This window comes from Salvelinus fontinalis, chromosome 7, assembly GCF_029448725.1.
Source record: "Salvelinus fontinalis isolate EN_2023a chromosome 7, ASM2944872v1, whole genome shotgun sequence".
NCBI lineage: Eukaryota > Metazoa > Chordata > Actinopteri > Salmoniformes > Salmonidae > Salvelinus > Salvelinus fontinalis.
The window spans coordinates 23,059,849-23,087,735 of record NC_074671.1 but is presented as its reverse complement, the minus strand read 5'-3'; the positions used below and the strand labels follow the sequence as shown (position 1 = coordinate 23,087,735).

Sequence of the window (27,887 nt, the reverse complement as noted above, 5' to 3'; positions counted from 1 at the left end):
AATAAACTAAAAATATATATTTTTAAGAAATATTAACAAAAACAAATTTATAGCAGCCATATGAGATTAGGCTAGCTTGGGGAAGTACTAGGTAAAGTGCTAAACCTTATGTCATCACTATAATGTGTTGCTATTCCTGCGGTTTTATGGATGTCCTCATTTCAGAGTTTTCCTTTGGAGAATGTCATCCATGTGGAGTTAGGCACGAGGTGAATTTTCTGCACATCCAAGTTTCAACATGTCTTGTCAATTTGCACTGGCACAAATTGACTGACTTGGTAGCTTGTTCTCGCGGGAGTAGGTCATGTGACACCAAAAGGGCTGGGGTTCTCGCGCAGGTTGCTCCAGTATTGCAAACCATAGAAAAAATAATGAGTTTCTATGTTGTAAACAACATGGCGCATCACGGACTTCGCAACTTCAGTCTGGTATTATCTTGAAAACATCGCAGCGAAAACGGCGTATCATCCACAGATAAATACCGTTTTCTTAAACGGACTCGTGACAACATAATTGGCAAGTTATTTTGCTTAATATACAGCAACAAATAACTGTCAAGCGCGTGTAACCTTATACTTAGAACAGTGTAGGTATCTTTAGGCTACGCTAGCTGTATTAGCTAACTAGCTAGCTAGTCAGACAATTCATGCGATGGTTAGCTTGTTTTTTTTTGTAACGAACGTTAGAGCAAGTCGCTTGATGATTTTTGCCACTGCATTTTCTTAGCTAACTAAGTCTTTGATAGTAGTTGTATGTCTGTGTCAAGAAGACACGGTCAATCTCTTACACGTCAGGCAGCTCACCCATACAGGTGAACAGATTTTGTTAAAGTAACGTTAACTATCCTGTGTTTCCAGATTGTTATGAAATATTACTTATAATTAATTACAACACGAGTTAAATAGTTTACCTTCCCAAAATGTTAATTAAAGCAGCTATATGTAACTTTTTGGGGCGACACGACCAAATTCACATTGAAAAGCTATTTCACAGCGGTTTTGACAATATTTGTCGACATCAACGTTAACGTTACTTGTTTTGTCACTTAAACTGAAATTAGATTAACTATTAGAATTTTAAAAACCAGCAAATGGCGGAGCGATTTCTGCATATTGTACCTTTTTTAAGTAACTATGTTAATAAGCAGCTTTTCTGTGTTGGAATGGTGTGATTTTATGTCTTGAAAAATATTTATGCGAGTAGACAGCTGATTTGCCAGTTCATTCTCCTTAGGAGGATGACATCCTCTATGGGGAATTAGCAAGCATCAGAGCCATATACACTGAGTGTACAAAACATTAGGAAAAACTTCCTAGTATTGAGTTGCACCGCCTTTTTTTCGCGCAGTGTTGGAGTTCTTGATACACTCAAACCGTTCAAAGGCACTTAAATCTTTTGTCTTGCCAGTTCACCCTCTGAATGGCAAACATATGTTTTATTTGCCTCCAGGCTTACAGCTGTAATATGTAACTTTTTGGGTACCCTATCAAATTCACATAGAAATGTGTTATAGATCTGTCATTCAAATTTCTTTTTTCTCCCCAATTTTGTGGTATCCAATTGGTAGTAGTTAGTCTTGTCTTATCGCTGCAACTCCCGTACGGACTCGGGAGAGGCGAAGGTCGAGAGCCATGTGTCCTCCGAAACACAACCCAACCAAGCCGCACTGCTTCCTGACACAATGCACATCCAACCCGGAAGCCAGCTGCACCAATGTGTCGGAGGAAGCACCGTACACCTGGCGACCTTGTCAGCGTGCACTGCGCCCGGCCCGCCACAGGAGTCGCTAGTGCGTTATGAGACAAGGATATCCCTGCCGCCAAACCCTCCCTAACCCGGGCGACGCTGGGCCAATTGTGCGCCACCCCAATCTCCCGTGGCACAGCTAGCACTGCGATGCAGTGCCTTAGACCACTGCGCCACCCGGGGGGCCTGGGGGGTAGTTTTAACCCTTTTTCTCACCAATTTTGTGATATCCAATTGGTAGTTACATTCTTGTCCCATCGCTGCAACTCCCGTACGGACTTGGGAGAGGAGAAGGTCGAGAGCCATGCGTCCTCCGAATCACACTGATCGCTTAACCTGAAAGCCAGCCCAACCAATGTGTCGGAGGAAACGCCGTAAAGCTGGCGACCGAAGTCAGCGTGTTTGCGCCCGGCGGCCGCAAGGAGTTGCTAAAGTGAGATGGGACAAGGACATCCCAGCCGGCCAACCCTCCCTAACCCGGATGACCCTGGGCCAATTATCTGCCGCCTCATGGGTCTCCCGGTCGCGGCCGGTTACGACACAGCCCGGTATCGAACCCGGATCTGTAGTGACTACTTTAGCACTGAGCCTTAGACTGCTGTGCAACTCGGAAGGCTCATTCTGTCATTCTCATTGGAAGCAAGTCTAAGAAGCGGTAGCTCTGTCTTATGTACGCTATTTCTATGCTTCCCGTTCTTAAGTTTAGTTTTTGCGTCTTTTATTTTCGGTTTTGTACACCAGCTTCAAACAGATGAAAAAACAATATTTTTATTTATGGAAAATATATTTCACAGTGTTAGTTCGAATAATTTCAGTTTATCTATGTGACAAAACAAGTATAGTGTATGGAATCCTCGTACTATCAGAATTTTTGCAACTAGGCAATGGCGGAGAGATTTCGTCTTAGTTTGGGAAATATATAAAACACAGGAAATCACGTTTTTCACTGGGCCTTTAAAGCATTTGTCATCATTATTCACTTCTCATAGACAACATCATTGACTTCCCTGGCAGGCTCTCAGTATATGGGCTCTCAGTCTAGTTCTGGGATGTCCGGCGGTCGGGGCTCCAGTGGCAACCCTGACCAGTCTGAAGCGGAATCCAACCAGAGCAGCAGCAGTAATAACAGTAACAGCAGTAGAAGTCGCAGATCGGCTGAGGGGCAGCAGGGTGACAGGCAGTCAACAGCAGAGGAGGACGTCGATTTAGCTCAAGTGCTGGCTTACCTATTGAGGAGGTAAGTGGAAGCTGGGACTGGGAGACAGTCTGACCATAGCCTGTACAGTAGCCAAAGAGTAGACCTAGCACTAAAGAAGTTCACTCTGCTCCAAGTTTAAAAAAAATACTCAACACAAACTCACATTATTGCTTCTCAGCAGAGGGGAAAAGTTAAGTTTTTTTTTTTTTTTTCATCATGGCACTCATAAGGAAATCATGCCAATGCAGAATAGAGTGCTTTCTCCTCTGGAGTTGTGTCCTATGTGTAGCCTAGTCCTAGTTCATGTCAATGAGCACAAGTGTTTCCCCATCCCTCTCCTCATCTTTGTGTGTACATGAAGGGGCCAGGTGAGGCTGGTCCATGGGAGTGGAGCAACAGGCCTGCAGCTCGTCCAGTCGTATTCGGACTCTGACGAGGACAGCGATGGGGCCTGGGAGGGGCGTCTAGGAGACCGTTACAACCCTCCCGGTAAACCAAGCTGGGTTTCATTGAGTGCACTAGTCACATTTAATCCTACTTTTTACTTTGTGTGCAAGCAATGGATGAAAAATGACCAAAAAACATAATGCTATTCCTTCTATCTGATATAGTGCTATTCATATAGATATTCCAATGCACTTGACACCACAGTTAAAATAAAAAGTATTGGCATTTTTGTTACACAAGTGTGTTTACACATGTATATCTACTTGCATGCCTCACTGGTCTCTTGCTCACTGCTCCTGTGTCTTGTCAGTGGATTCCCAGCCAGACACTCAGGAGTTGGACCGGAGTGAAATCCGGACTCAGATCCTCCTGACCACGGCCTCATCTGACTTGAAAGGCAGGCAAAGCTTCACCCACATGCTAACAGAGGTGAGGGCAAGCATTGTTGGGCAAGCATGTTGGGTCTACTGAGTTCCTCAGGTCTAGAGGGTGATTCTGATTTGTGTTACTCTCTCAGAGGGAACAAGGCCGATGTCGAGGCTCCAGTTTTTCTCACGGAGAGTGTAGTCGCATTCGCTCACAGTGAGTATGACCAAAACGCCTCACATCCACACACTAAAACTAAGCACCGTAAACTCATTGCAGAAACAAGTGAAAGGGGATGTGTTATGAATTGTTCCACTTAAAAGTTGTAATGAATAAAGCCTTATTTATCGGACCATTGACCTGAATGTTGACAGATGAGGAGTCTGTTGTTGCTGAAATCCATTGGTGTTCCGTTTGCACTTCTCCTCAGTTTCCTGCCCAATCATGTGACACACAAGGACACATACCAGCAGAAAGCGTTCTGTGGTGTGTACAGTGATGATGGCAACATGTTCCTCTCTGCCTGCCAAGGTAAGGACGTGAACACATCCGTTACAGTAGACTGGGGAAATGATTGAAATTCCTTTAGTTCTAAAGCACTGTGTTTACATGTACATTTACAAAATGGATATTAAATCAATGTCACATTTTTATTTGTAGTGACCACTGATTTCTAAAACATGCATCCCTTCCCTGGCTTTCCTAGACCAGAACATCCGTTTGTATGACACCAGTAGCGGGCGCTTTAACCTGAAGCAGACTGTGAAGGCCAGGGACGTGGGCTGGAGCGTGCTGGACGTATGCTTCACCCCCGACTCCCACAACGTGCTCTACTCCAGCTGGTCTGATTACAGTAAGGCTAGGCCACCAGAGCGAAGATACCACCCACACTGGGGGGTGCTGCTATTTTAGTCACCCTGACCTTACCATAGATGAAGGAATGGGTAGGATTATAACTTAATTTGAAGATAGTGAGGTGGAAGGACGGCGCTTCAACCAACATGAGACGAGGCGTAGTCGGTAATCACAGCTATGTCGATCTAATATAAAAGAACTCAACTCTAACTCATTTTGAAATCAGTTATTTCTAAACATTAAAACGGATGTTTTTTGCCATCACGATCTTCACCAGAATATATCTATTTTGGGCTTCTTGTCATGATGTCACTGGGGTGTATTTTGTACTGATGTGTGCTCTCTTGTACCCCTCTAGTTCATGTCTGCAGTGTAGATGGAGACAGTGAAACCCATACCGCCCTGGACCTCAAGTTAGTGTTTCCCCTCATAGTACTCATAGCTTAACCAATCAGGTAATAAACTGTTCTACCTACAAACCTCTTCATTCACAAGGATGCCTGACCTTGGAACTAGCTATCATTTCAACCGGCCATTGTTCATTTTGTGTGCCACTATAATGGAGCAACAGGAACCATTTAAATTAGATGAGTTCATGATATATTTCATGAAAAGCTGAGTGACTCCATTTATGTGATTTTTCCACTTTTTTCCTGCTGTTTGGGAGAAATCCTAACTTCTTTGTAACTTCAACGTTTACTTAAATTATATGAATTAGTGTAAAAGGGGTTCACTGAATCAGGGTAGCTCTTGAGGCTACACTTGCACTGAACTTTGAGCTACGCGCATGTTTCTCTGAAGCTAGGATTCAACTTTTTGAGAGCAGCACCATTTGAGGCCAATTTCTTTCCATATATTGTCGATGATGTTCCATAATTGGAGATGTCTCAGTGGAGGAGGCTGGTTAATGTTCTGTTCTTCCCTCTTAGCCCAGACGAGAGGAGGTTCTGTGTCTTCTCTCTGGCTGCCTCCACAGACGGAAAAGAGATCCTTGGAGGGTTGGTGCACACAATTTCTTCATCCCAATTTTACATTTTCAGATCAATTTCTAATATTTTTTAGTTGGTTAGGGACATGTTTAATAGCCTATAGTGCATATCTCACTCTCCGTTTCTTTATTTTCTTCACAGAGCAAATGATGGCTGCCTCTACGTCTTTGATCGTGAACAGAATAGGAGAACCCTTAAGGTCTGTGTCTGTGCTTATAGACCATATTTGCTGTTGCTGTTGACATTGGCACTGCGAGTATTTAGTCACCCTCTGTCTGGCCACCAAGCTTCACACTATCGCCTTGCTGACGATACAGAGCGTCCCTCTTATCTTGGAAGCCCTCTGTGTATATCACAACCCACCTCACTGTGTTGACCTCTGCTATCTCTTTCCTCCTCACTCTTTTACACACTTTATCCCCCCTTCTCCTCTTCCCTCCTCCCCTTCTCCTTAGATTGATGCTCACGAGGATGACGTAAACGCGGTGGCTTTTGCTGACAGCTCGTCCCAGCTGCTGTTCTCGGGCAGCGACGACGCGCTCTGCAAGGTGTGGGACAGGCGGACGCTGCGGGAGGACAGACCCCAGCCTGTGGGCCAGCTGTCTGGACACAGAGACGGCATCACCTTCATACACAGCAAGGTAATAGAAAAAACACTAGCTGCGTGTGTATGTGTCCAGCATTTGTAATCACCCTCTACACATTAGGATACAATGTATGTAATCATCCATATCAAAGCACTATTTGAGTACGTTCAGTGCCCACAGAAAATATTCATACCCCTTGACTTATTCCACATTTTGTTGTCACAGCCTGAATTCAACATGGATTACATTTTTTTTCTCATCTACACACAATACCCCATAATGAGAAAGTGAAAACATGTTTTTCTAAATTTATAAAAAATTCATTACAGCAATATCTAATTTACATACATGTTCACACCCCTGAGTCAATACTTTGCAAAAGCACCTTTGGCAGCGATTAAAGCTTTGAGTTGTCTTTGGTGTCTGTATCAGCTTTGCAAATCTGGATTTGGGATTTTCTCCCATTCTTTCTAAAGATCTGTTAAGTTAGATGGGGAATGGCAGTGAACAGCAATCTTCAAGTCTTTTCACAGATTTTCAATGGGATTCAAGTCTGGACTTTGGCTGGGCCACTCAAGGACTTTAACAATTTTGTTCTGAAGCCTTTTCCAGCATTGGTTTGGCTGTATGCTTGGGGTCATTGTCCTGTTGGAATGTAAATCTTTGCCACAGTCCAAGGCCGTTTGCATTCTGAAGCAGGTTCTCATCAAGGGTTTGCCTGTATTTGGCTCCATTCATTGTTCCCTCTATCCTTACCAATCACCCAGTCCCTGCTGCTGAAAAGCATCCCCATAGCATGATACTGCCACCACCAGGCTTCACGGTAGGGATAGTCTTAGACGGGTGATGAGCTGTGCCTGGTTTTCTCCAGACAAAGCGCTATGCGTTCAGACCAAAGAGTATCATTTTTCTAATCAGACCACAGAATATTTTTCCTTATGCTCTGTCTTTCACATTCCTTTTTTCAAACTCTAGGTGTGGTGTTGTACCTTTTTCTCAGGAGTGGCTTCTGTCTGGCCACTCTCCCATAAAGCCCAGATTGGTGACATGCTGTAGAGACTGTTGTCCTTCTGGCAGGTTCTCCAATCTCAGCCAAGGAACTCTGTAGTTCTGTCAGAGTGGTCATTGGGTTCTTGGTTACCTCCCTGACCAAGGTTCTTCTTGCCCGGTTGCAGAGTTTGGTCAGATGGCCAATGTTGGAGACCCCTGTGCTCTTGGAAACTTTGAACACTCTAAAAATAGTTTTTTACCCTCACGAGATATAAGGGGATACCCAGTCAGTTGCACAACTGAATGCATTCAACTGAAATGTGTTTTCTGCATTTAACCCAACCCCTCGGAATTGTACATTGAAATTTGAGTAATTTATCAGATGCTTTTATCCAGAGCGACTTACAGTATCAAGTGCATACATTTTTATACTTTTTATTTTGTACTGGTCCCCCGTGGGAATCGAGCCCACAACCTTGGCGTTGCAAGAACTATTCTCTACCAACTGAGCCACATGGGACTGTATCTGAATCAGATATATGCCTCCTCACAATTCTATCTAGGAGATCTACGGACATTTCCTTGGACTTTGTTTCTGCTCTGACATGTACTGTCAACTGTGGGACCTTATATATAGACAGTTGTTAATTTCTAAATCATGTCCAAACAATTTAATTGGCCGCAGGTGTACTCCAATCAAGTTGTAGTGACACCTCAACGATGATCAAAGGAAATTTGGTGCACCGGAGCTCAATTTGGAGTGTTGTAGCAAAGGGGTGTGAATACTTACAGTACCAGTCAAAAGTTTGGACACCTAATCATTCCAGGGTTTTTCTTTATTTGTACTATTTTCTACATTGTAGAATAATAGTGAAGAAATCAAAAACATGAAATAACACATGGAATCATGTAGTAACCAAAAATATATATATATTTGAGATTCGTCAAAGTAGCCACCCTTTGCCTTGATGGCAGCTTTGTACACTCTTGGCATTCTCTCAACCAGCTTCATGAGGTAGTCACCTGGAATGCATTTCAATTAACAGGTCTGTCTTAAGTTAATTTATGGAATTTCTTTCCTTCTTAATGTGTTTGAGCCAGTCAGTTGTGTTGTGACAAGGTAGGGGTGGTATACAGAAGATAGCCTTATTTGGTAAAATACCAAGTCCATTTAATGGCAAGAACAGCTTAAATAACAAAGAGAAACGACAGTCCATTACTTAAAGACATAAAGGTCAGTCAATACGGAACATTTCAAGAACTTTGAAAGTTTCTTAAAGTGCAGTCGCAAAAACCATCAAGTGCTATGATGAAACTGGCTCTCATGAGGACCACCACTGGAAAGGAAGACCCAGAGTTCCAACTGCTGTGTTTTTGTGAGCCACAGAGTAGGTGAAAGGATGATCTCTGCATGTGTGGTTCCCACCGTGAAGCATGGAGGAGGAGGTGTGATGGTGACATTGTCTGTGATATACACTGCTCAAAAAAATAAAGGGAACACTTAAACAACACAATGTAACTCCCAAGTCAATCACACTTCTGTGAAATCAAACTGTCCACTTAGGAAGCAACACTGATTGACAATAAATTTCACATGCTGTTGTGCAAATGGAATAGACAAAAGGTGGAAATTATAGGCAATTAGTAAGACACCCCCAAAAAAGGAATGGTTCTGCAGGTGGTGACCACAGACCACTTCTCAGTTCCTATGCTTCCTGGCTGATGTTTTGGTCACTTTTGAATGCTGGCGGTGCTTTCACTCTAGTGGTAGCATGAGACGCAGTCTACAACCCACACAAGTGGCTCAGGTAGTGCAGTTCATCCAGGATGGCACATCAATGCGAGCTGTGGCAAAAAGGTTTGCTGTGTCTGTCAGCGTAGTGTCCAGAGCATGGAGGCGCTACCAGGAGACAGGCCAGTACATCAGGAGACGTGGAGGAGGCCGTAGGAAGGCAACAACCCAGCAGCAGGACCGCTACCTCCGCCTTTGTGCAAGGAGGAGCACTGCCAGAGCCCTGCAAAATGACCTCCAGCAGGCCACAAATGTGCATGTGTCTGCTCAAACGATCAGAAACAGACTCCATGAGGGTGGTAGGAGGGCCCGACGTCCACAGGTGGGGGTTGTGCTTACAGCCCAACACCGTGCAGGACGTTTGGCATTTGCCAGAGAACACCAAGATTGGCAAATTCGCCCTGTGCTCTTCACAGATGAAAGCAGGTTCACACTGAGCACATGTGACAGACGTGACAGAGTCTGGAGACGCCGTGGAGAACGTTCTGCTGCCTGCAACATCCTCCAGCATGACCGGTTTGGAGGTGGGTCAGTCATGGTGTGTGGTGGCATTTCTTTGGGGGGGGCCGCACAGCACTCAATGTGCTCGCCAGAGGTAGCCTGGCTGCCATTAGGTACCGAGATGAGATCCTCAGACCCCTTGTGAGACCATATGCTGGAAAAGCATTCCTCATGAAGCTGGTTGAGAGAATGAAAAGTTGTCATCCTACACAGTAGTTAATGGCGAAAAATTAAGAAAAACCCTTGAATGAGTAGGTGTCAACTTTTGACTGGTACTGTATGTGTAAATTAGACATTTCTGTTCTAAAAAAACATTTCTAAAAACATATCATTATGGGGTATTGTGTGTAGATAGGTGAGAGAATTTTTTTGAATCCATTTTGATTTCAGGCTGTAAAACAACAAAATGTGGAATAAGTCGAGGGGTATGAATACTTTCTGAAGGCACTGTACATGGTCAAATGTATTTTTTTATACACAACTGGACAGGTCAAAGCTATGCAGTGCTGTTTCACCAATCAGAAAGGGTTACGATCAGTGAGGATGTATTATTAGTATTTTTACCCTCATTCTGTGGTAACGACATCTTCTGTGTGTCCGTTGACTGCACAAATCACCCGCAGGGACAACTATTTCTGTCAGGAAGATACACATCCATCATTATTCTGCCCTCTCCATATGGCAGGGCGATGCACGTTATCTGATCAGTAACTCCAAGGACCAGTCCATCAAGCTGTGGGACGTGAGGAAGTTCTCCCCCAAGGAGGGCCTGGCGGCCTCGCGGCTGGCCGTTACCCAGCAGAACTGGGACTACCGCTGGCAGCAGGTGCCCCAGAGAGGTGAGAGGCCTGGGGAAGGGGGTCAGGGTGTTAGGGACGTTTGAGGCAGAAAGGTTGTTATACATTACTGGTTCTTCTTCTAGCTTGCACATTAGATTAGCAAGTGGGCCACTCCAATTGCAATCTTCAATCATAAGGTACTATGCAAGTATACATGATTAAATGGATCCAAACATTTTTTTCTATTTATTACACAGTTGAAGTCGGAAGTTTACATACACTTAGGTTGGAGTCATTAAAACTATTTTTTTCAAACATTCCACAAATTTCTTGTTAACAAACTATAGTTTTGGCACGTCAGTTAGGACATCTACTTTGTGCATGACACAAGTAATTTTTCAGACAATTGTTTAGACAGATTATTTCACTTATTCACTGTATCACAATTCTAGTGGGTCAGAAGTTTACATACACTAAGTTGACTGTGCCTTTAAACAGCTTGGAAAATTCCAGAAAATGTCATGGCTTTAGAAGCTTCTGATAGGCTAATTGACCTCATTTTCGTCAATTGGAGGTGTACCTGTGGATGTATTTCAAGGCCTACCTTCAAACTCAGTGCCTCTGCTTGACATCATGGGAAAATCAAAAAAAAATCAGCCAAGACCTCAGAAAGTCTGGTTCATCCTTGTGAGCAATTTCCAAACGCCTGATGGTACCACATTCATCTGTACAAACAATAGTACGCAAGTATAAACACCATGGGACCATGCAGCCGTCATACCGCTCAGGAAGGAGACGCGTTCTGTCTCCTCGAGATTAACGTACTTTGGTGCGAGAAGTGCAAATCAATCCAAGAACAGCAGAAAATGACCTTGTGAAGATGCTGGAGGAAACCAGTGGAAAAATATCTATATCCACAGTAAAACGAGTCCTATATCGACATAACCCGAAAGGCCGCTCAGCAAGGGAGAAGCCACTGCTCCAAAACCGCCATAAAAAAGCCAGACTACGGTTTGCAACTGCACATGGGGACAAAGATCGTACTTTTGGAGAAATAAGCTCTGGTCTGACGAAACAAAAATAGAGCTGTTTGGCCATAATGACCATTGTTATGTTTGTAGGAAAAAGGGGGAGGCTAGCAAGCCGAAGAACAACATCCCAACCGTGAAGCACGGGGGTGGCAGCATCATGTTGTGGAGGTGCTTTGCTGCAGGAGGGACAGGTGTACTTCACAAAATAGATGGCATCATGAGGTAGGAAAATTACGTAGATAGATATATTGAATCAACATCTCAAGACATCAGTCAGGAAGTTAAAGCTTGGTCACAAATGGGTCTTCCAAATGGACAATGACCACAAGCATACTTCCAAAGATGTGGCAAATGGCTTAAGGACAACAAAGTCAAGGTATTGGAGTGGCCATCACAAAGCCCTGACCTCAATCCCATTAGAAAAATAGTGGGCAGAACTGAAAAAGCAGAACTGTGCAGAACAGAGCAGAACAAAGGAGAACAAGGAGGCCTACAAACCTGACTCAGTTACACCAGCTCTGTGAGGAGGAATGGGACAAAATTCTTATTGTTGGAAGCTTGTGCAAGGCTACCCGAAACGTTTGACGTATGTAAACAATTTAACGTATGTAAACTTCTGACCCACTGGGAATGTGATGAAAGAAAAAAAGTTGAAGTAAATCATTCTCTCTGCTATTATTCTGACATTTCACATTCTTAAAATAAAGTGGTGATCCTAACTGACCTAAGACAGGGAATTTTTACTAGGATTAAATGTCAGGAATTGTTTAAAACTGAGTTTAAATGTATTTGGCTAAGGTGTATGTAAACTTCTGACTTCAAGTGTGTGTGTTTTATATATATATTTTCTTTTACTTTTTACCCCCTTTTCATCCCAATTTTGTGATATCCAATTGGTAGTTTAGTCTTGTCCCATCGCTGCAACTCCCATAAGCACTCGGGAGAGGCGAAGGTTGAGAGCCATGCGTCCTCCGAAACACGACCCTGCCAAGCCGCACTGCTTCTTGACACACTGCTCGCTTATCCCGGAAGCCAGCCGCATAAATGTGTCAGAGGAAACGTTGTACAGCTGGTGACCGAAGTCAGTGTGCATGCGCCCGGCCCGCCATGTGGAGTCGCTAGAGCATGATGAGACAAGGACATCCCGGCCAGCCAAACCCTCCCCTAACCCAGACGACGCAGGGCCAATTGTGCGCCACCTCATGGGTCTCCCGGTTGGCTGCGACACAGCCTGGGATCGAACCCGGGTGTGTAGTGACCAGAGCCCAGTGTTGAGGATCAGCGGGGTGGAGATGTTATCTACCCTCACCACCTTGGGCAGCCCGTCAGGAAGTCCAGGACCCAGTTGCACAGGGCGGGTTCGAGACCCAGGGTCTCGAGCTTGATGACGAGTTTGGAGAGTACTATGGTGTTAAATGCTGAGCTGTAGTCAATGAACAGCATTCTCACATAGGTATTCCTCTTGTCCAGATGGGTTAGGGCAGTGTGCAGTGTTAGTGCAAACAGCAGTAACATCATTGCATGTGTGATAGAAGTGCACAATATGTGCTGTAATTTATTTTACCATGCTGCACAACGCTCCTCAGCTCCGCAACAAAAACAAAAAATTAAGGTGGTAGTCGTCCGGTGGCACTGTTTCCCCCTACTGCAGATTCCATCTTTTAAAAGAAGATGGAGAACTATCTATAGGACATAGAGATAATTAGAGGACACAACATTGTATGTCCCATTATGGTGTCTGTGAGAGCATGGGCAGCGCCATTGAGGCCATCTCCATTTTGAAGTAGTCCGTTTTCTTCTACTACTTCTATGAGATGGTAACAAACTGAAAGGGCGCAGACTGCCACATGGAGTGTTATTTGAACAGGTATAATGACGAGGTTGATGATTTACTACCACCTGCAGTTATGAAATGTTTGATCACGAGTATAATTGATTGGCTGATCCCTCCTGATGACCTGGAGGGAATTATGTGATCCTTCCTTAACCTATAGAAAGTTTTACCCAGTTGACTACTTGAAAATGGTGAAAGTCCTCTGTGGCGCTGCCCATGCTATAACAGGTTTTTGGGCACAGGAGTCCTCTATCTCTATGCTATAAGGTGCTAAATACCAGCGTTTTGGCGCAGTTATAGCTGAATAGCACTAGCTAACGTTAACCAAGCAAAAATAAGGAAAGAAATGCGATAGTTGGAGTTACAGTATTGATATAAAATGGCCAAAAATAAAATCGCAATACTGAATACATCCCCCCCCATCCCTACCTACAGTCAATGGTCCCTCTAAGTTGCGCGTGTGCGCAGTAGCCGTGCAGAAATATCAGCCCACAGACAGACAGAGTTTGAACTTCACTCAATTTTCTAGAGCAGTGGTCACTAACCGTGGTCGATCTCCAAGGCATTCCTAGTCGATTGGTCAGATTGTCTGCAGAAACGTAGCGGGCATAAAAGAAAGCTACAGCAAAGTTGTTACTGTGAGATTTTAAAACGTTTAAAACATGACTAGAGAGAGACTGTCAACGAATACAGTAAAGGTGAAATAAATAAACAGTAAAGAGCTGCTGTTTTTGAGTGAGTTCAAGTTTTTATTCAGCACTCGCAACACTTTGTATTCAAAACTTTTGAGACATAAAATTCACTTTCTTCCTATTTACACTCGGCTCTATAAAAAAGCAGTGCAGCAGTAATTAATTATTAGGGAAGTGCATCTATAGGCTTGCGTTATTATTAGTGGCTAGGATCTTTTTTAATATCAAGGAATATTTCACGTTCTGTTCATAGGAGTAACAACATGAATTTGTGCATGAGGCAGGAATAATGCAGTGCGACTCGTGTTGCGCCATCAGCTGGAAGACTGACCCTTTTTGGTCAGGGAGAGCGAAGGGATGTTGAGAGGCGGACCCTCAGATTTCTCCTCTCCCTCCGCTGATACTGACCATCAGATGCAGGCACCATCAGCCCAGTAAAATAAAAAGCAAATTATTTAAATGTATGCTCACTCAGATGTGCCTCAAAAGTAATTCAACAACAGATCTATTACCGGTGTGATCATATAGCCTACCATACATGTTTAAATATAATGGCACAAACATCAATGCATTGGCAGGGCAATTCAAGCAGAGCTAATATACTGTGATAATGTATTAGGCCAATAGCTTACTGCACAAACCTCATTGTTACAGTACTTTTAATTTTAATTGGTAAATGTTGCATAGGTTTATGTTTTTTAAGTCAATTCTGAGCGGTTGATCTTGGCTTGCATTTTGAATCTGTGATATTGACTCAAAAGGTTGGTGACCACTGTTCTAGAGTTTTCCCTGTTAACACTATCAACGTTTCCCTTTGCTGTGGTAATTGTGATCGAATGAACGCAATATTAGCTATTTCCGATGCAACATCCCGAAACAAAATTATCTATGCAAGAAATGCAGAACGCATCGGAGTAGGATTCTATTGCATTGACATGCACTACTCAGCCCATACTCTACACAGACCGGTGCGGCATAAAAATCTGAGCTGCAGTAGGCCTATATGCAAATAGACCATTGCCATATATGGATCTGTGCCATTTACGTTTAACTGTACTGTGTTTACAGCATGAGCAGTCGTGAGTAGATGCACTTGTTTTGAGATCAAAGCGAGAGCTGCATGTAGCCACGTGCACATTTTGTTGTTATCCTTTGCAAGTTAGTGAGTTATTAGCCCAGTTATAGATTATTTGTGGTCAGCAATAGGGGAGTGATTGCTTCCTACGAGAGGACAAAACGTGTATTTCTAGACACCTTTGAAAAGCAAGCCAGGTGAACAGCTTTTTTTTTTGTCTTAAAGGGGCAGTGTTGTATTTTGAGACAGGCTTGAAAAAGATAAGTAGCCAATATGCAGAGGGTAGCATAATTTGTCTGATTCTCTGTAATAATGGTATGGGAATAATAATGCATTTTATTTAGTAAAGTGGTTTCCTGCGTCAAACAACACAACATTATCAGTCACCTCCTCGTCTGAAGAACAAGTGGATAAACAGGTTAATGTCAAGCCCTTCATGTTGTTTTCAAAAGTCTCATGGAATGTAGGCCTACATTGAAAACCACACGCAGGCTGCTACTGTAGGCTGAATGATAGAACAGCTATTTCCTTGTTAAAATGTTATGAGATGCATTTTCTCCATAGTTTTTTATGGTAGTCCACTCTGGTAGGTCTACATTATGATCAAATAGCCACAGTAGCCTACGGGGCCACTGTTAACAGTAACTTAAAGCAGGTACAGCCTCAGTGTTCACAGTAAACACGTGCTGGAAGACCTGAAAATCTGCTCAGTGCCGAGGAAACATTACCTACAGTATCTTTTGAGCATTCATCCTCTACTACATGTCCTATTGTAAATATTTGGCCATAAGGCAGCTGTATTTGACTGTGTAAATAGAAGGCGGTGTTGACTGACCTGTCGTTTGCCTGCTGTGCTTCTATTCGCCTGTCCTCCCAGCCCTGAAGAGACACAAGCTGACCGGCGACACCTCGGTGATGACCTACAGGGGTCACGGCGTTCTGCACACACTCATACGCTGCCGTTTCTCCCCGGAGTTCACCACCGGACAGAGGTTCATCTACACCGGCTGCTCCACTGGGAAGATCATTGGTGGGTCACTATGCCTGGGTGTGGATGTGTGTGTGTGTTGAAGAGAGAAATATAGTTTGATTCTGTTTATGTAGAATGTAAAGTGTGTACGTATGTTGGTCTGTATCTGTGGGAGAGAGACATTTTGTGTGTGTGACTGTGTGTTTGCTAACACGTGTGCTAGAGGGAGTCAAAAGCATTGTAAAGGGGTATAACGGACTGTGTGTGTCCAGTCTATGACGTGCTGACGGGCAGCGTGGTGACCAGACTCTCTGAGCATGACGCGTGTGTGAGGGACGTCAGCTGGCATCCCTACCAGGACAACATCATCAGCAGCTCCGTAAGTCTCTAGCTGGCTCTGCTCCACTCCACTGAGGGGCTGGCGTCAATTCAGGAAGTTAATTTAGACCATTCAGAATACCTATCTCATTAAATCAATGTGCATGTAAGTTCTCTTATCTTTCCTGTCATTTAACATATTGTTCCTTTTCCTCCCTCTAATTCACACTTCCCTCTTTATTTTTCTCTATTTCTCTCCCTCAATCTTAATTTATTTCTTCACAGTGGGACGGAGCAGTGCGTGTTTGGGAGCACAGGCAGACCCACCCACTGGACGAGGAGAGGGAGAGGGACTGAAAGAAGGACTGGAAGTGATGATGTCATAGGTATGGGATAGCCTGACCGTGTCAGTCAGTGACATCACTCTGGGGAGGGAACCACAACAGAGGGAGAGAGCGAAACAACAAGCTCAGAGCAAACCGTGAAATCTCATTGATTCAATGCTGGATAACAATAATTATAGTGTGATTGTGAAGTGTTAATCTCCCAATTCTACCTTTTTACTTCCCTGTGTTGGTGCAGAAGCCATTATTACCCCCCGTATTCGCCAATCTGCAGAGAACGGCAAAATTTTAGCGAGACAGTTGAGGCATTGTCTTCTGACAGGTGGTGTTATTCCTACACAGCACTAGTCCCTCCACTGACAGTGCAGACGGAACCATGCTATCTAACTTTAAGACCATGGCAGTTAAGGAGAGTTGATGTCTCTTCTCATGCAAGTATAGGCTAAAGAAGGCTAAAGCCTTTTCTAAGTTGGGCTGGAGTCTTTTATGCAGAACCTATTAAAGCTCAAAGCTAACTAAATGCTTGCTCCAAGAGCCCCCAACAAGCCTCTTAACAACAGTATGTTTTTGTTGCTTTGAGTAAAAAGCATCACCCAAATAATGTATACTGTATGTAGACGAAAACAATGTTATAAATTACAGGCGAATTGTAAACAGCCACAAAGACTTAAGACAATTCAGTATAAGATATAATACTTTAATGGTATTAATGTCCATGGGTAAGAATAAGTTATTTTGGAGTCCAACAATTCCAATTCAAATATTTGAATGTGTGAATAATGTGTGTTGGGGTTTAAGACACAGTGAAGGGTTGGGGGATGTGTGTGTACACGTGTGGATACCCACTGGGCAAAAACTGGTTGAATCAACGTTGTTTCCACGTAATAAAACATTTAAAACAATTTATGGGAAGTTGAATCAACATGGAAAACTGATTGGATTTACAAAAAAGTCATCAACCTAAGGGAATTTAATATTGTTTTCACCAAACTTTTAACCTAAATCCGATGATGAAATGCTTTGTTGATTTCACGTTGAATTCACATTTGCGACAACTCAACCAATTGTAAATCAAAACTAGTCTGCCCAGTGGGTACACACATATTAATGTGTGTATGTTGTTTGACTGTGTGTTTATATCGATGTTCATGTTCCAATCTCAATTGTTTTACAATATCAATAAAACATTTATTTGAACATATTCACCAGAGTTATTTTGTAGAAGTACATAACCTGCCAAATACAGTTGTCAGAAATAATATGAAGGGAATAGCCAGATTGATATCAGGAAAGGTTATCTGATAACAACTGTAATTGTTACTACTTTAGCCACCTGTCTTTGCAGTAATTTGCTTTACAGATGAATTTTCACGAAAGTCGCTGCTTGAGCAATAAGAAACAAGAGGGGATTCTTTTTTTTGAACACCGCTTTAAATTAGTGCATAGCCAACCACAGTTAACAGACAATTAGTTGCTATAGAGCCACATCATAGGTCCGTGGGGGGGGGGGGGGGTATTGTAACGGCAGGAATGTTGTTTGTACTCTAATATTAGAGTCAGATTTCTTGGCACTCTCAGAGAGCAAGGAAGGAGAACGAGTGAACAATTAACACAAATATAGGATGGGAGCTGTCTGGAGACTGGCCTCTGAGGCTATTAGTAAGTATCTCTGATAAACCACTAGGGGCTTGTATCTGAATGAATACAGGCAGATGTTAAGTGGTGGGATACATGGAGCAGCATATAATGGAATGTTAAGTGGTGGAATGGGTTTTAGAGAACGCTCTGTGAGGCATGTGTTGCTTTTGACAAACACAGACAACAGGGATGGATTCAAATAAGCTTTGACATTGACATCTGAGCCTTTGAATAGAGGGCCTAGAAAAGAGGACTTGGCCAAAAAAAGAGACTGGCTTTTACTCTAAATGTATTAACAATTTTATATGGTCATTTGTGACATGATATGACACAATTATACTTACATCACAATACTGGTGTATGGAGAGTATTGTATTCCATTAGTACAGTACCAACGCTGGTTGGAAACATTTCACAATCTATTAGGCTGCTCTTGTGTGCAGGGCCAGATTAAGAAATCATAGGCCCAGGCACACCATTTTCTGTAAACAAATCTGTGCACCAAGATGCAATTCAATGCGTGGTAAAATTTACTGTTGAAGAGAAAGGCACTTTATAATAAAGCCATAATAACATTTGCAATGTGGCATAGGCTACAGTTGAGCAGAGGCGTTTTTAGGATTTCTGAGTTTAAATGTATAGAGATAAAGTGGAGGGAACACTGGAACACCAATGATAGGTGTGCACAGCACAGCACAGCACTGAACAGATAAAGCTGCAGTACATACTCCATAACAGAGTACACTCTCGGCCAACAAGAAGAGGTAGGAAGATAACAAAATAAAATAATCTAAAGATGTGACTGAGGAAAAGTGAATAGAAACAACGGACCGAAAGATTGAAAACAAAATCAAATGGAATTTTTGAAAATGAACATAAGTAAACTACACCAGTGGCTAAGGAACAGAGCTGACCAGGGAAGCTCGTCATGATGTTCCTCAGCACAGTTCTGGTGGTTGTGACAGACCTTTGGGCTGGACTGCTTGTTAGTGCCATATTCAGACACCCTTTTACCTCCTGTTGTCAGGCTTGGTTCTGTTTGGACCAGCGCTGAGTCTGGGTTTCCAAGTACAGCATCTTTGCAAACAGAAACTACTACCTCTGCAGGTGAGAAGACTGTCGCGACATAGACCAACACCCAACAGTATTATGGGGATTAAATGGGCAAGATATAGAATATTGGAGTAGATAAAAGTTAAATTCTTTCTTGCTTACTGTTGCTTTGTGATAATGAATATATTGTTTATGCTACCTGATTTCACACAGATAATATTCACCCAGTATCCATACCATCTAGTTCTGTCCCGAGCTATATAGCCATCTTACATTTACTGTAGAAGTCTGCTTTGAACTCTCTCAGGATGTTCCTGTGATTGTGCTGGGGTAGGGCCTGTGTCTTCACGGGCTCCTTCATCTTCCTCTTCTCCATCCGTCGATCCCCTTCTCTCTCCCTTCGCCACCTCTCACAGATAGCTATCATGGGAGTGCTGTGGTGGTGCTGTCACCATCTTCTGACTCTGCTGGAGAATGCAGCAGGTAGCGGCTACAAGACAATGCCTGCTACTACAGGATGGGGGCCTGAATCTGGGCCAGGGAACCAGTGTCCAGGGCAGTCTTTACTCTTGCTCCATGAGGGCAAGGCCTCATGCCTGAAAGCGGGCATGCTGTTGCGAGGCTGGGAGGTCTCCGAGGACACCCTCCTCCTCTGCCTCTGCTGCCTCCTCCTGGCCGAGGAGACTGCCATATTGGGGCCCTACCTGGCCCTAGGAGGTCCCTCAGGGGGCCCCACGGTGCCTGCTCTTCCTGCTCTGTGTCTCCCTGCTGGGCTTGTGGCTGATCATGCTGCTCTGTCTGCTGGCTCACTTACCATAGGTTCCCCTCCCAGCTGCTGGGGGGAGCTCTAGGATATCTGGGCTGGAGGGGGCTGTACCAGGGCTGGTATCATTTGCAACCAAGCTGATGCTGTCTTGGGTGGCCTGGAGAGGGACTACTCACCACCACTCAGAGAGCAGTGAGAGGGATGTCCATGACGTGTGGAGGCACTGACCAAAAAATGTATGTCTTCGGATAAGAATGGTTGACACTCCACAGCAAAAACAGGCTCTGCTTGATATTTTATAAAATATAAAAATAAAATCATTTTTGTTTACACTTTTCTGGTGCTTTATATTCAATGGGATAACTCCTAACACCAATAAGATTGAATTGGATGATAACAGGACGATGACGTACATTACCAAAGGATTGAGTCAAGTCTCGAACTTTTCACATGTTTCCTAAACAAAATATTTAAATACTTTCCAATCTCACCTTGAGGCAAAAAAGCACAACTCACTTCATATGTCAGTTATCACTGCTTTATTTTGAAATCTGAATAAAAATGATTGTGTAATACAGCAGTGTTATTTTTATCATTGATGAAAATGAAAATGTTTTTAAATGGACTGTCAATGTATTCAGTTACCCAACAATCATCTTAACATGTTACACTACACGATTTGTATCATAACCAGTGAATGGTTGAGTAGGTGTATTGCCAACTAGAGTGCACATACAACAGTCAGTTGATCATCAGTAGATGAGGGCTTTGCAGTCCCCTCTGGGCTTCTTGATCTTGTCATAGTTCTTGTTAATTATGTCCAACAGCACGGCCTGGTGAGTGGGTGACAGAAATAGCAGGGTAATTACATCACTGAAATATTTCATCATCACTTACACCATCATTTCATGACAAGGGCAGGTAAGTACAATGAAAATAGTAGGAGAGGCATTGTAACTATCAACTCAATCAATTTGTTAACGGGGTAAGATTTCCAATGACAACTTGAGGTCTCTTGAGGTTAATACTTGTTCACACTGGTAAATGTTATTCAACTCTGGGTTGAACATTATGGGGATGCTGAGCACTTGAACTCTAATGAAGGGAAAAAAGGAATGATACATTAGGCATCTTGGCTTACATAAGTGTTGCGGATCTCCAGAACCACGATGCGCAGCTCACAGTACTGGTACTGGTCCAGCTCATGCACCAGCTGCCTGTAGTCTCCCTTGAGTTATAAGTATACGAAATATGGTTAACACACACACCAATGAAAGTGAGCATGTGCATGCACACACAACAATCACAATGTTATACTAACCACGTGTGGCTCTTTTGAGGCCTTGTCAACAGCATCCCCTCTCTCACTGTAGTACCTGACCACATCAAATAATGAAGGTGTGTGTTAGTCACATTAACACATTGATTACATAACTAATTAGATAGTATGTAAGTAAAGAGTAATTATACAACTAATTGAAATGATGTTGATATTTTGGTCTGTCTCTTACTTTGAGATCTGTGTCTGGAATCCCTCAATCTTTGTGCGAGTGTTGGTCAACAATTCAAACACTTTTTCCTGTGAAAAAACATTTGTGAACATAGGCCTGCACAGGTAACAAGCATAATATAACTGATGAATGACTATAATATATATATATATATATATATATATATATATATATATATATATATATAACAGATATGACAATATCTTATTCATCTCAGAAATTCATAACACTGACCTGCACAGCTACTCCAAAGTTGTTCCCATCTTCAATTTTGGGAATCTGAAGTTGCACCCACATTGAAACCTGTCAGAGCAAGAGATTATAGAATGTATGTATTTCTATACACACTTGCCTTACAATTACACATGCCTTCTCACCTATTTAGCAATAGAGATGTGCTAGTGAATCTTAGATGTAAAATAACAGTTTGGCCAATACAGAGTAATAGAGACAAAAGGCTGACTGACGGTGTTGAGTTTCTCTTTCAGTATCTGGATCTGAGGCTTGATCTCCTTCAGAAGACTTTCCACTCTCTCGTTGCAGGGGATCGGACCGCAGGCAGGCCCTAGGGAAAAAACCCATCAGAAAACCCAGAGTAGGACGAAGCTATCCCAATGCACTGATCTACGATTTGATTTGTGTGTCCCCTCTAATGGTTAAAAGTTCAGACGCAGCTACTTTAAACTGAGCATACAAAACATTAAGAACTCTTTCCATGACATAGACTGACTAGGTGAATACAGGTGAAAGCTATGATCCCTTATTGATGTCACTTGTTAAATTCACTTCAATCAGTATATGAAGGGGAGGAGACAGGTTAAAGGTTTTTAAGCTTCAAGACGATTGAGACATGGTTTGTCTATGTGTGCCATTCAGAGGGTGAATGGGTGAGACAAAATATTTAAGTGCCTTTGAATGGGGCATGGTAGTTGGTGCCAGGCGCACCGGTTTGTGTCAAGACTGCAACGCTGCTGGGTTTTTCACGCTCAACAGTTTCCTGTGTGTATCAAGAATGGTCCACCACCCAAAGGACATCCAGCCAATGACACAACTGTGGGAAGCATTGGAGTCAACATGGGCCAGCATGCCTGTGGAATGCTTTCGACACCTTATAGATTCCATGCCACAACGAATTGAGGCTGTTCTGAGGGCATAAGGTGGGGTGCAACTTAATATTAGGAAGGTGTTCCTAATGTTTGGTATATCTCAATATCAAACCATTTCTGGGTAACAATTAAGTACCTTACTGTGATTGTTTTACATTAAAATGGTCAAAAATAAACTAAAGTAGCTTCTTAGCAAAAAGCAATTTCTCAAGAAAGAATTTTGCTAGGACTGTCTGGCAGTGGTCTGAAGAGGGAGGGGGAAACTAGCTGTTATTGGCAGAGAGGTTTGTAACTCTTTCTTATTGGTCTATTCCCAAATTTACCACCTGATGATATCACCAGGCAGGCCAAAACTCCATCCCACCAAAACAGGATGAAATTATTCCAACCTAAGTGTGGAAATATATATAAAACATGGGTAAATCACATTTTTGACTGCATTGGGCCTTTAAAGTGTCACTCTAGTCTAAATTTCACCTAATTTAACCTGATTTACTTAATAAAATGTATATCTCAAAAGGTGGTCAAGGTATCTCATGACATAGCACAAGTGGGGATATCGCTTTTCAACAGTAAAAGTAAAAAAATCTCTGGAGGAAGTTTTTAAGATTAGGAGATGCATACGGCAAGTTAACATCTAACTGTGGTGGTACATCAGTGGTATTGTGTCTTTACCTGCATCTTCATCTTCTTTATCGCTGTCCTTGTCTTTCTTTCCTTCCTTTGCTTCTTTCTGACAAAAAAAGTGAAAAGAGGAATGGGGTAAAGGATTTGCAAGATTCATCATTTTGCATGGTTGATACTACTTTTAATGATTCCAGTGTAATCCAAGGGGTTAATCATGATATAATGCTGAATTTGTGAAATGTCTGTACCTCCTCTTTCTTCTTTCTCTTTGCCTCTTCTTTAGCTGGGTCTGGCATTGGGATGTCCAGAGGTGACTTCAGAGCTGCCAGGCCATCCGTGCTAAAGGATTTCTGGGGTACATTTCAAGGGGTATGAATTATAAACAAAGCATTGACAAACAGCTCATATTTGCCTACTTACAATAGCATTGTGTCAATGTATCTGGACTGAAATCGAAAGGTGTTTTTTCAAAAGGTGTTTTTTCATGGTCAGCATCTGTCCATACCTTCAATAGCATCTCCATCTCTGCAATCTTCTGAGGGAAGAATGATGTGACCAGGGTCTCTGCCTATAACGCGCAGGAAATACATCAACGTTATCAACGTTACCAACGTTGGACATAGTAATGATTACCATCTAAAATGTGCTTATTAGACTATCAAAAATAAATATGTCAGTTACCTCTTTAGTGAGCTGAGTGCAGAAGTCATCGACCTAGGAAATTGAAACCAAAGAAATACGATTTATTTATTTTTGTAAATGAAACTGTATGCAAGGCACAGCAGCAAACCCAACTCCCACTGTCTCTACTTTACACCTGACTACGATAGCCGGGGTAAGGTCACCTGATGTGGCCTTACCTGGATCTATTGTTGGTCTAATTATCAAAACGCCTTGAAGATTATCAGGGCTGGTGAGTTATCTAAACACACATGATATTGGTAGGCTACAGTCATGAATGATTCTAGGTTACATTTGGCTTCTATTTGTTATTACACAATTTAAATTGACAACCTACCATCTTCTTGGACTCCGGGCGAATGTCTATGGAAGTCATCTTGTGTGATGGGAATATATTTATTTGATAGTCAAAAAATACCCGTTTCAATGCAATAATAGGCAAGAATTAAATAGTTGAAAGAATGCGCGATTATTCTAAATGTCTAATAGTACACAACGCGGAAAACAGTCGCAGTTAGTCAGCACAAAAAGTGAAAATGAAAGTAAGTAAACACTTTTCAGTGTTCCGTACTTTCCAGTTTTGAAGCTCAAGATGCAGCATTGTGGGATTTGTAGTTCAATTGTGGATTTAATAACCTGCAGAAACTAGTAATGGCGTCTTTTTGTAGGCACGAACGCTGCCATGGCTCGTTGGCAAAAAGCCTATGGGGAAATGAAACGGAGGACCGCTGGGCTGTTGGGGTCAACACCTTGAATGGCACTTCGGTGCTCACACATTCTAGTGTGTAACTCCCTTGAGGTCTCTCCAACACAAAATAACCCGCACTGGCAGCAATCGTGTAGATCACATTGCGAGAATTTCAATTTATGGTAATTTAGATTTTTATGGATTTGATCCAGCAACCTTTTGGTTACTGGCCCATCACTCTAACCACTAGGCTAACTGCCGTACTTTAAAGTATCACTTAAGTAATTTGTGTGTATATGTACTTTACTATTTATATTTTTGACAACTTTTACTTTACTACATTCCTAAAGAAAATAATGTACTTTTTACTCCATACATTTTCCCTGACAACCAAAAGTCCATTTTGAATACTTAGCAGTACAAGAAAAGAGTGAAATTTACACACTTATCAAGAGAACATGTGAAATGGTGCCATCTGCTTTGCTTAATATAAGGAATTTGAAATGATTTATACTTTTACTTTTGATACTTAAGTATATTTTAGCAATTACATTTACTTTTGATACTTAAGTACAGTTGAAGTTAGAAGTTTACATACACCTTAGCCAAAAACATTTAAACTCAGTTTCACAATTCCTGACATTTAATCCTATTAAAAATTCCCTGTCTTAGGTCAGTTAGAATCACCATGTTATTTTAAGAATGTGAAATGTCAGAATAATAGTAGAGAGAATGATTTATTTCAGCTTTTAATTCTTTCATCACATTCCCAGTGGGTCAAAAGTTGACATACACTCAATTAGCATTTGATAGCATTGCCTTTAAATTGGTTAACTTGGGTCAAATGTTTTGGGTAGCCTTCCACAAGCTTCCCACAATAAGTTGGGTGAATTTTGGCCCATTTCTCCTGACAGAGCTGGTGTAACTGAGTCAGGTTTGTAGGCCTCCTTGCTCACACATGCTTTTTCAGTTCTGCCCACAAATTTTCCTAATGGGATTGAGGTCAGGGCTTTGTGATGGCCACTCCAATACCTTGACTTTGTTGTCCTTAAGCCATTTTGCCACAACTTTGGAAGTATGCTTGGGGTCATTGTCCATTTGGAAGACCCATTTGCGACCAAGCTTTAACTTCCTGACTGATGTCTTGATGTTGCTTCAATATATCCACATCATTTTCCTGCCTCATGATGCCATCTATTTTGTGAAGTGCACCAGTCCCTCCTGCAGCAAAGCACCCCCACAAAATGATGCTGCCACCCCCGTGCTTCACGTTTGTGTTGGTGTTCTTCGGCTTGCAAGCTTCCCCCTTTTTCCTCCAAACATAAGAATGGTCATTATGGCCAAACAGTTCTATTTATGTTTCATCAGACCAGAGGACATTTCCCCAAAAAGTACAATCTTTGCCCCCATGTGCAGTTGCAAACTCTAGTCTGTCTTTTTTATGGCTGTTTTGGAGCAGTGGCTTTTTCCTTGCTGAGCGGCCTTTCAGGTTATGTCGATATGGGACTCGTTTTACTGTGGATATAGATACTTTTGTACCTGTTTCCTCCAGCATCTTCACAAGGTCCTTTGCTGTTCTGGGATTGATTTGCACTTTTCGCACCAAAGTACATTCATCTCTAGGTGACAGAATGCGTTCTCTTCCTGAGTGGTATGACGGCTGCGTTGTCCCATGGTGTTTATTCTTGCGTACTATTGTTTGTACAGATGAACGTGATACCTTCAGGCGTTTGGAAATTCCTCCCAAGGATGAACCAGACTTGTGGAGGTCTACACATGTTTTTCTGAGGTCTTGGCTGATTTCTTTTGATTTTCCCATGATGTCAAGCAAAGAGGCACGGAGTTTGAAGGTAGGCCTTGAAATACATCCACTGGTACACCTCCAATTGACTCAAATGATGTCAATTAGCCTATCAGAAGCTTCTAAAGCCAAGACATAATTTTCTGGAATTTCCCAAGCTGTTTAAAGGCACAGTCAATTTAGTGTATGTAAACTTCTGACCCACTGGAATTGTGATACATTGAATTATAAGTGAAATAATCTATGTAAACAATTGTTGGAAAAATTACTTGTGTCATGCACAAAGTAGATGTCCTAACAACTTGCCAAAACTATAGTTTGTTAACAAGAAATTTGTGGAGTGGTTTAAAAACAAGTTTTAATGACTCCAATCTAAGTGTATGTAAACTTCCGACTTCTGGTTGGGCCTCTCAAGGATGCTAAAAGGGTTAGTGGAAGGGTTAGCTAACATGCTAAGTAGTGGCAAAATACCTAAAAAGTAGTAAGTAGCTGAAAAGTTGCTAATTAGCTAAAATCTTAAATGGAGTGTCTTGGATTTATGTACAGAATAATAAGAAATGCTCTGAAACCAGGCTGCACTGTCTTTAATGTTTTTAGCTCTACAGTAAGCACTGCAGGAGGCTGCTGAAATGTATTCCCTAGAGCTGGGTCTAAGCATAGAATATCCCAATGTTTTTGATGATGCCTAGTAGTTCTGGACTTTGCAGGGTGTAGGTAGTGATCAGTTGAATGGAGGGTCTAGCTCTAGGGCTTCTGGGCTTGCTCAGTAGTTGTGCTCTAGGAACATCTTTGAGATGGTTATAAAAAAGGGTTCTATGTTTGCTTCATATATGGCACCCCTTACAGTTCTAGAACTGAAATTGGTTCCATATAGAACCCGTTATGGAACCCAAGGGTATCATATATGAAGCAACATAGAAAAAAAGGTTCTGGAAAAGTGGTTCTAAGAGTGTAGCCTACAATTGTTATTGAAAAAAAAGTGCTATCTAGAACCTACAAGGGTTATGAGGCTGTTCACATAGGAGAACACCTTGGAGAACCCTTTTTGGTTTCAGGTAGAACCCTTTTGGGTTCCATGTACAACCCTTTTCACTGAGGTTTCTACATTGAACCCAAAAGGGTTCTCCTATGGGGACAGCTGAAGAACCCTTTCGGAACCATTTTTTCTAAGAGTGTATTCAAACATGTTTGTGGGAGCATATCAGTTTTGCAGACATCCAGTATTTACCCTACAGAACGATGAGACAAGACCAGAAATGTATACCAGGCAACAGTGATTACGACCCCCTCTCATCTCCAGACCTCCAATAAAGCATCAGCAGCTTAGTTACTTATCATATAGGACTGTATTGTCTGAGGGTCCTTGTTTTGCTATGGTGTGTTGCAATGATGGAATTATCTAATTTGGCTGACATTCATAATCAATTTCAGTTAAAGGAGAAAGATGCAAACCATTACAAGCACACAAGGAAATTGCTTGAAAATGTCTTGAATTTTCTCTT

The 27,887-nt window shown here is 42.3% G+C and overlaps 2 protein-coding genes and 1 pseudogene across 5 annotated transcripts; 2 read left to right on the top strand and 1 right to left on the bottom strand.

Moving 5' to 3' along the window:
* The first annotated feature begins 356 nt into the window (after positions 1-356).
* Positions 357-17,715, top strand: dcaf11 (ddb1 and cul4 associated factor 11). 4 transcript variants are annotated; one of them, XM_055928739.1, is made up of 15 exons: positions 357-516; positions 2,761-2,983; positions 3,306-3,433; positions 3,702-3,820; positions 3,909-3,973; positions 4,188-4,288; positions 4,464-4,610; positions 4,971-5,025; positions 5,542-5,610; positions 5,743-5,800; positions 6,057-6,242; positions 10,157-10,310; positions 15,760-15,912; positions 16,125-16,231; positions 16,456-17,715. In XM_055928739.1, exons 2-15 carry the CDS (start codon positions 2,772-2,774, stop codon positions 16,525-16,527), a joined length of 1,626 nt encoding a protein of 541 aa, XP_055784714.1. In that variant the 5' UTR covers positions 357-516; positions 2,761-2,771; the 3' UTR covers positions 16,528-17,715. The 4 variants fall into 4 exon arrangements, with proteins under 4 accessions (XP_055784714.1, XP_055784718.1, XP_055784716.1 ...); XM_055928743.1 differs by having other exon boundaries at positions 2,736-2,983; XM_055928741.1 differs by having other exon boundaries at positions 357-811.
* Positions 17,716-18,280: 565 nt separating this feature from the next.
* Positions 18,281-20,183, top strand: LOC129860050 (fat storage-inducing transmembrane protein 1-like; annotated as a pseudogene).
* A 312-nt stretch (positions 20,184-20,495) lies between these two features.
* On the bottom strand, positions 20,496-24,500 carry LOC129859235 (proteasome activator complex subunit 1-like). Its single transcript, XM_055928738.1, has 11 exons — positions 24,234-24,500; positions 23,897-23,929; positions 23,721-23,783; positions 23,464-23,565; positions 23,264-23,321; positions 21,950-22,047; positions 21,717-21,785; positions 21,483-21,550; positions 21,293-21,347; positions 21,113-21,199; positions 20,496-20,804 (listed from the first exon to the last, which is right to left on the bottom strand). Exons 1-11 carry the CDS (start codon positions 24,270-24,272, stop codon positions 20,724-20,726), a joined length of 753 nt encoding a protein of 250 aa, XP_055784713.1. The 5' UTR covers positions 24,273-24,500; the 3' UTR covers positions 20,496-20,723.
* Positions 24,501-27,887: the final 3,387 nt, after the last annotated feature.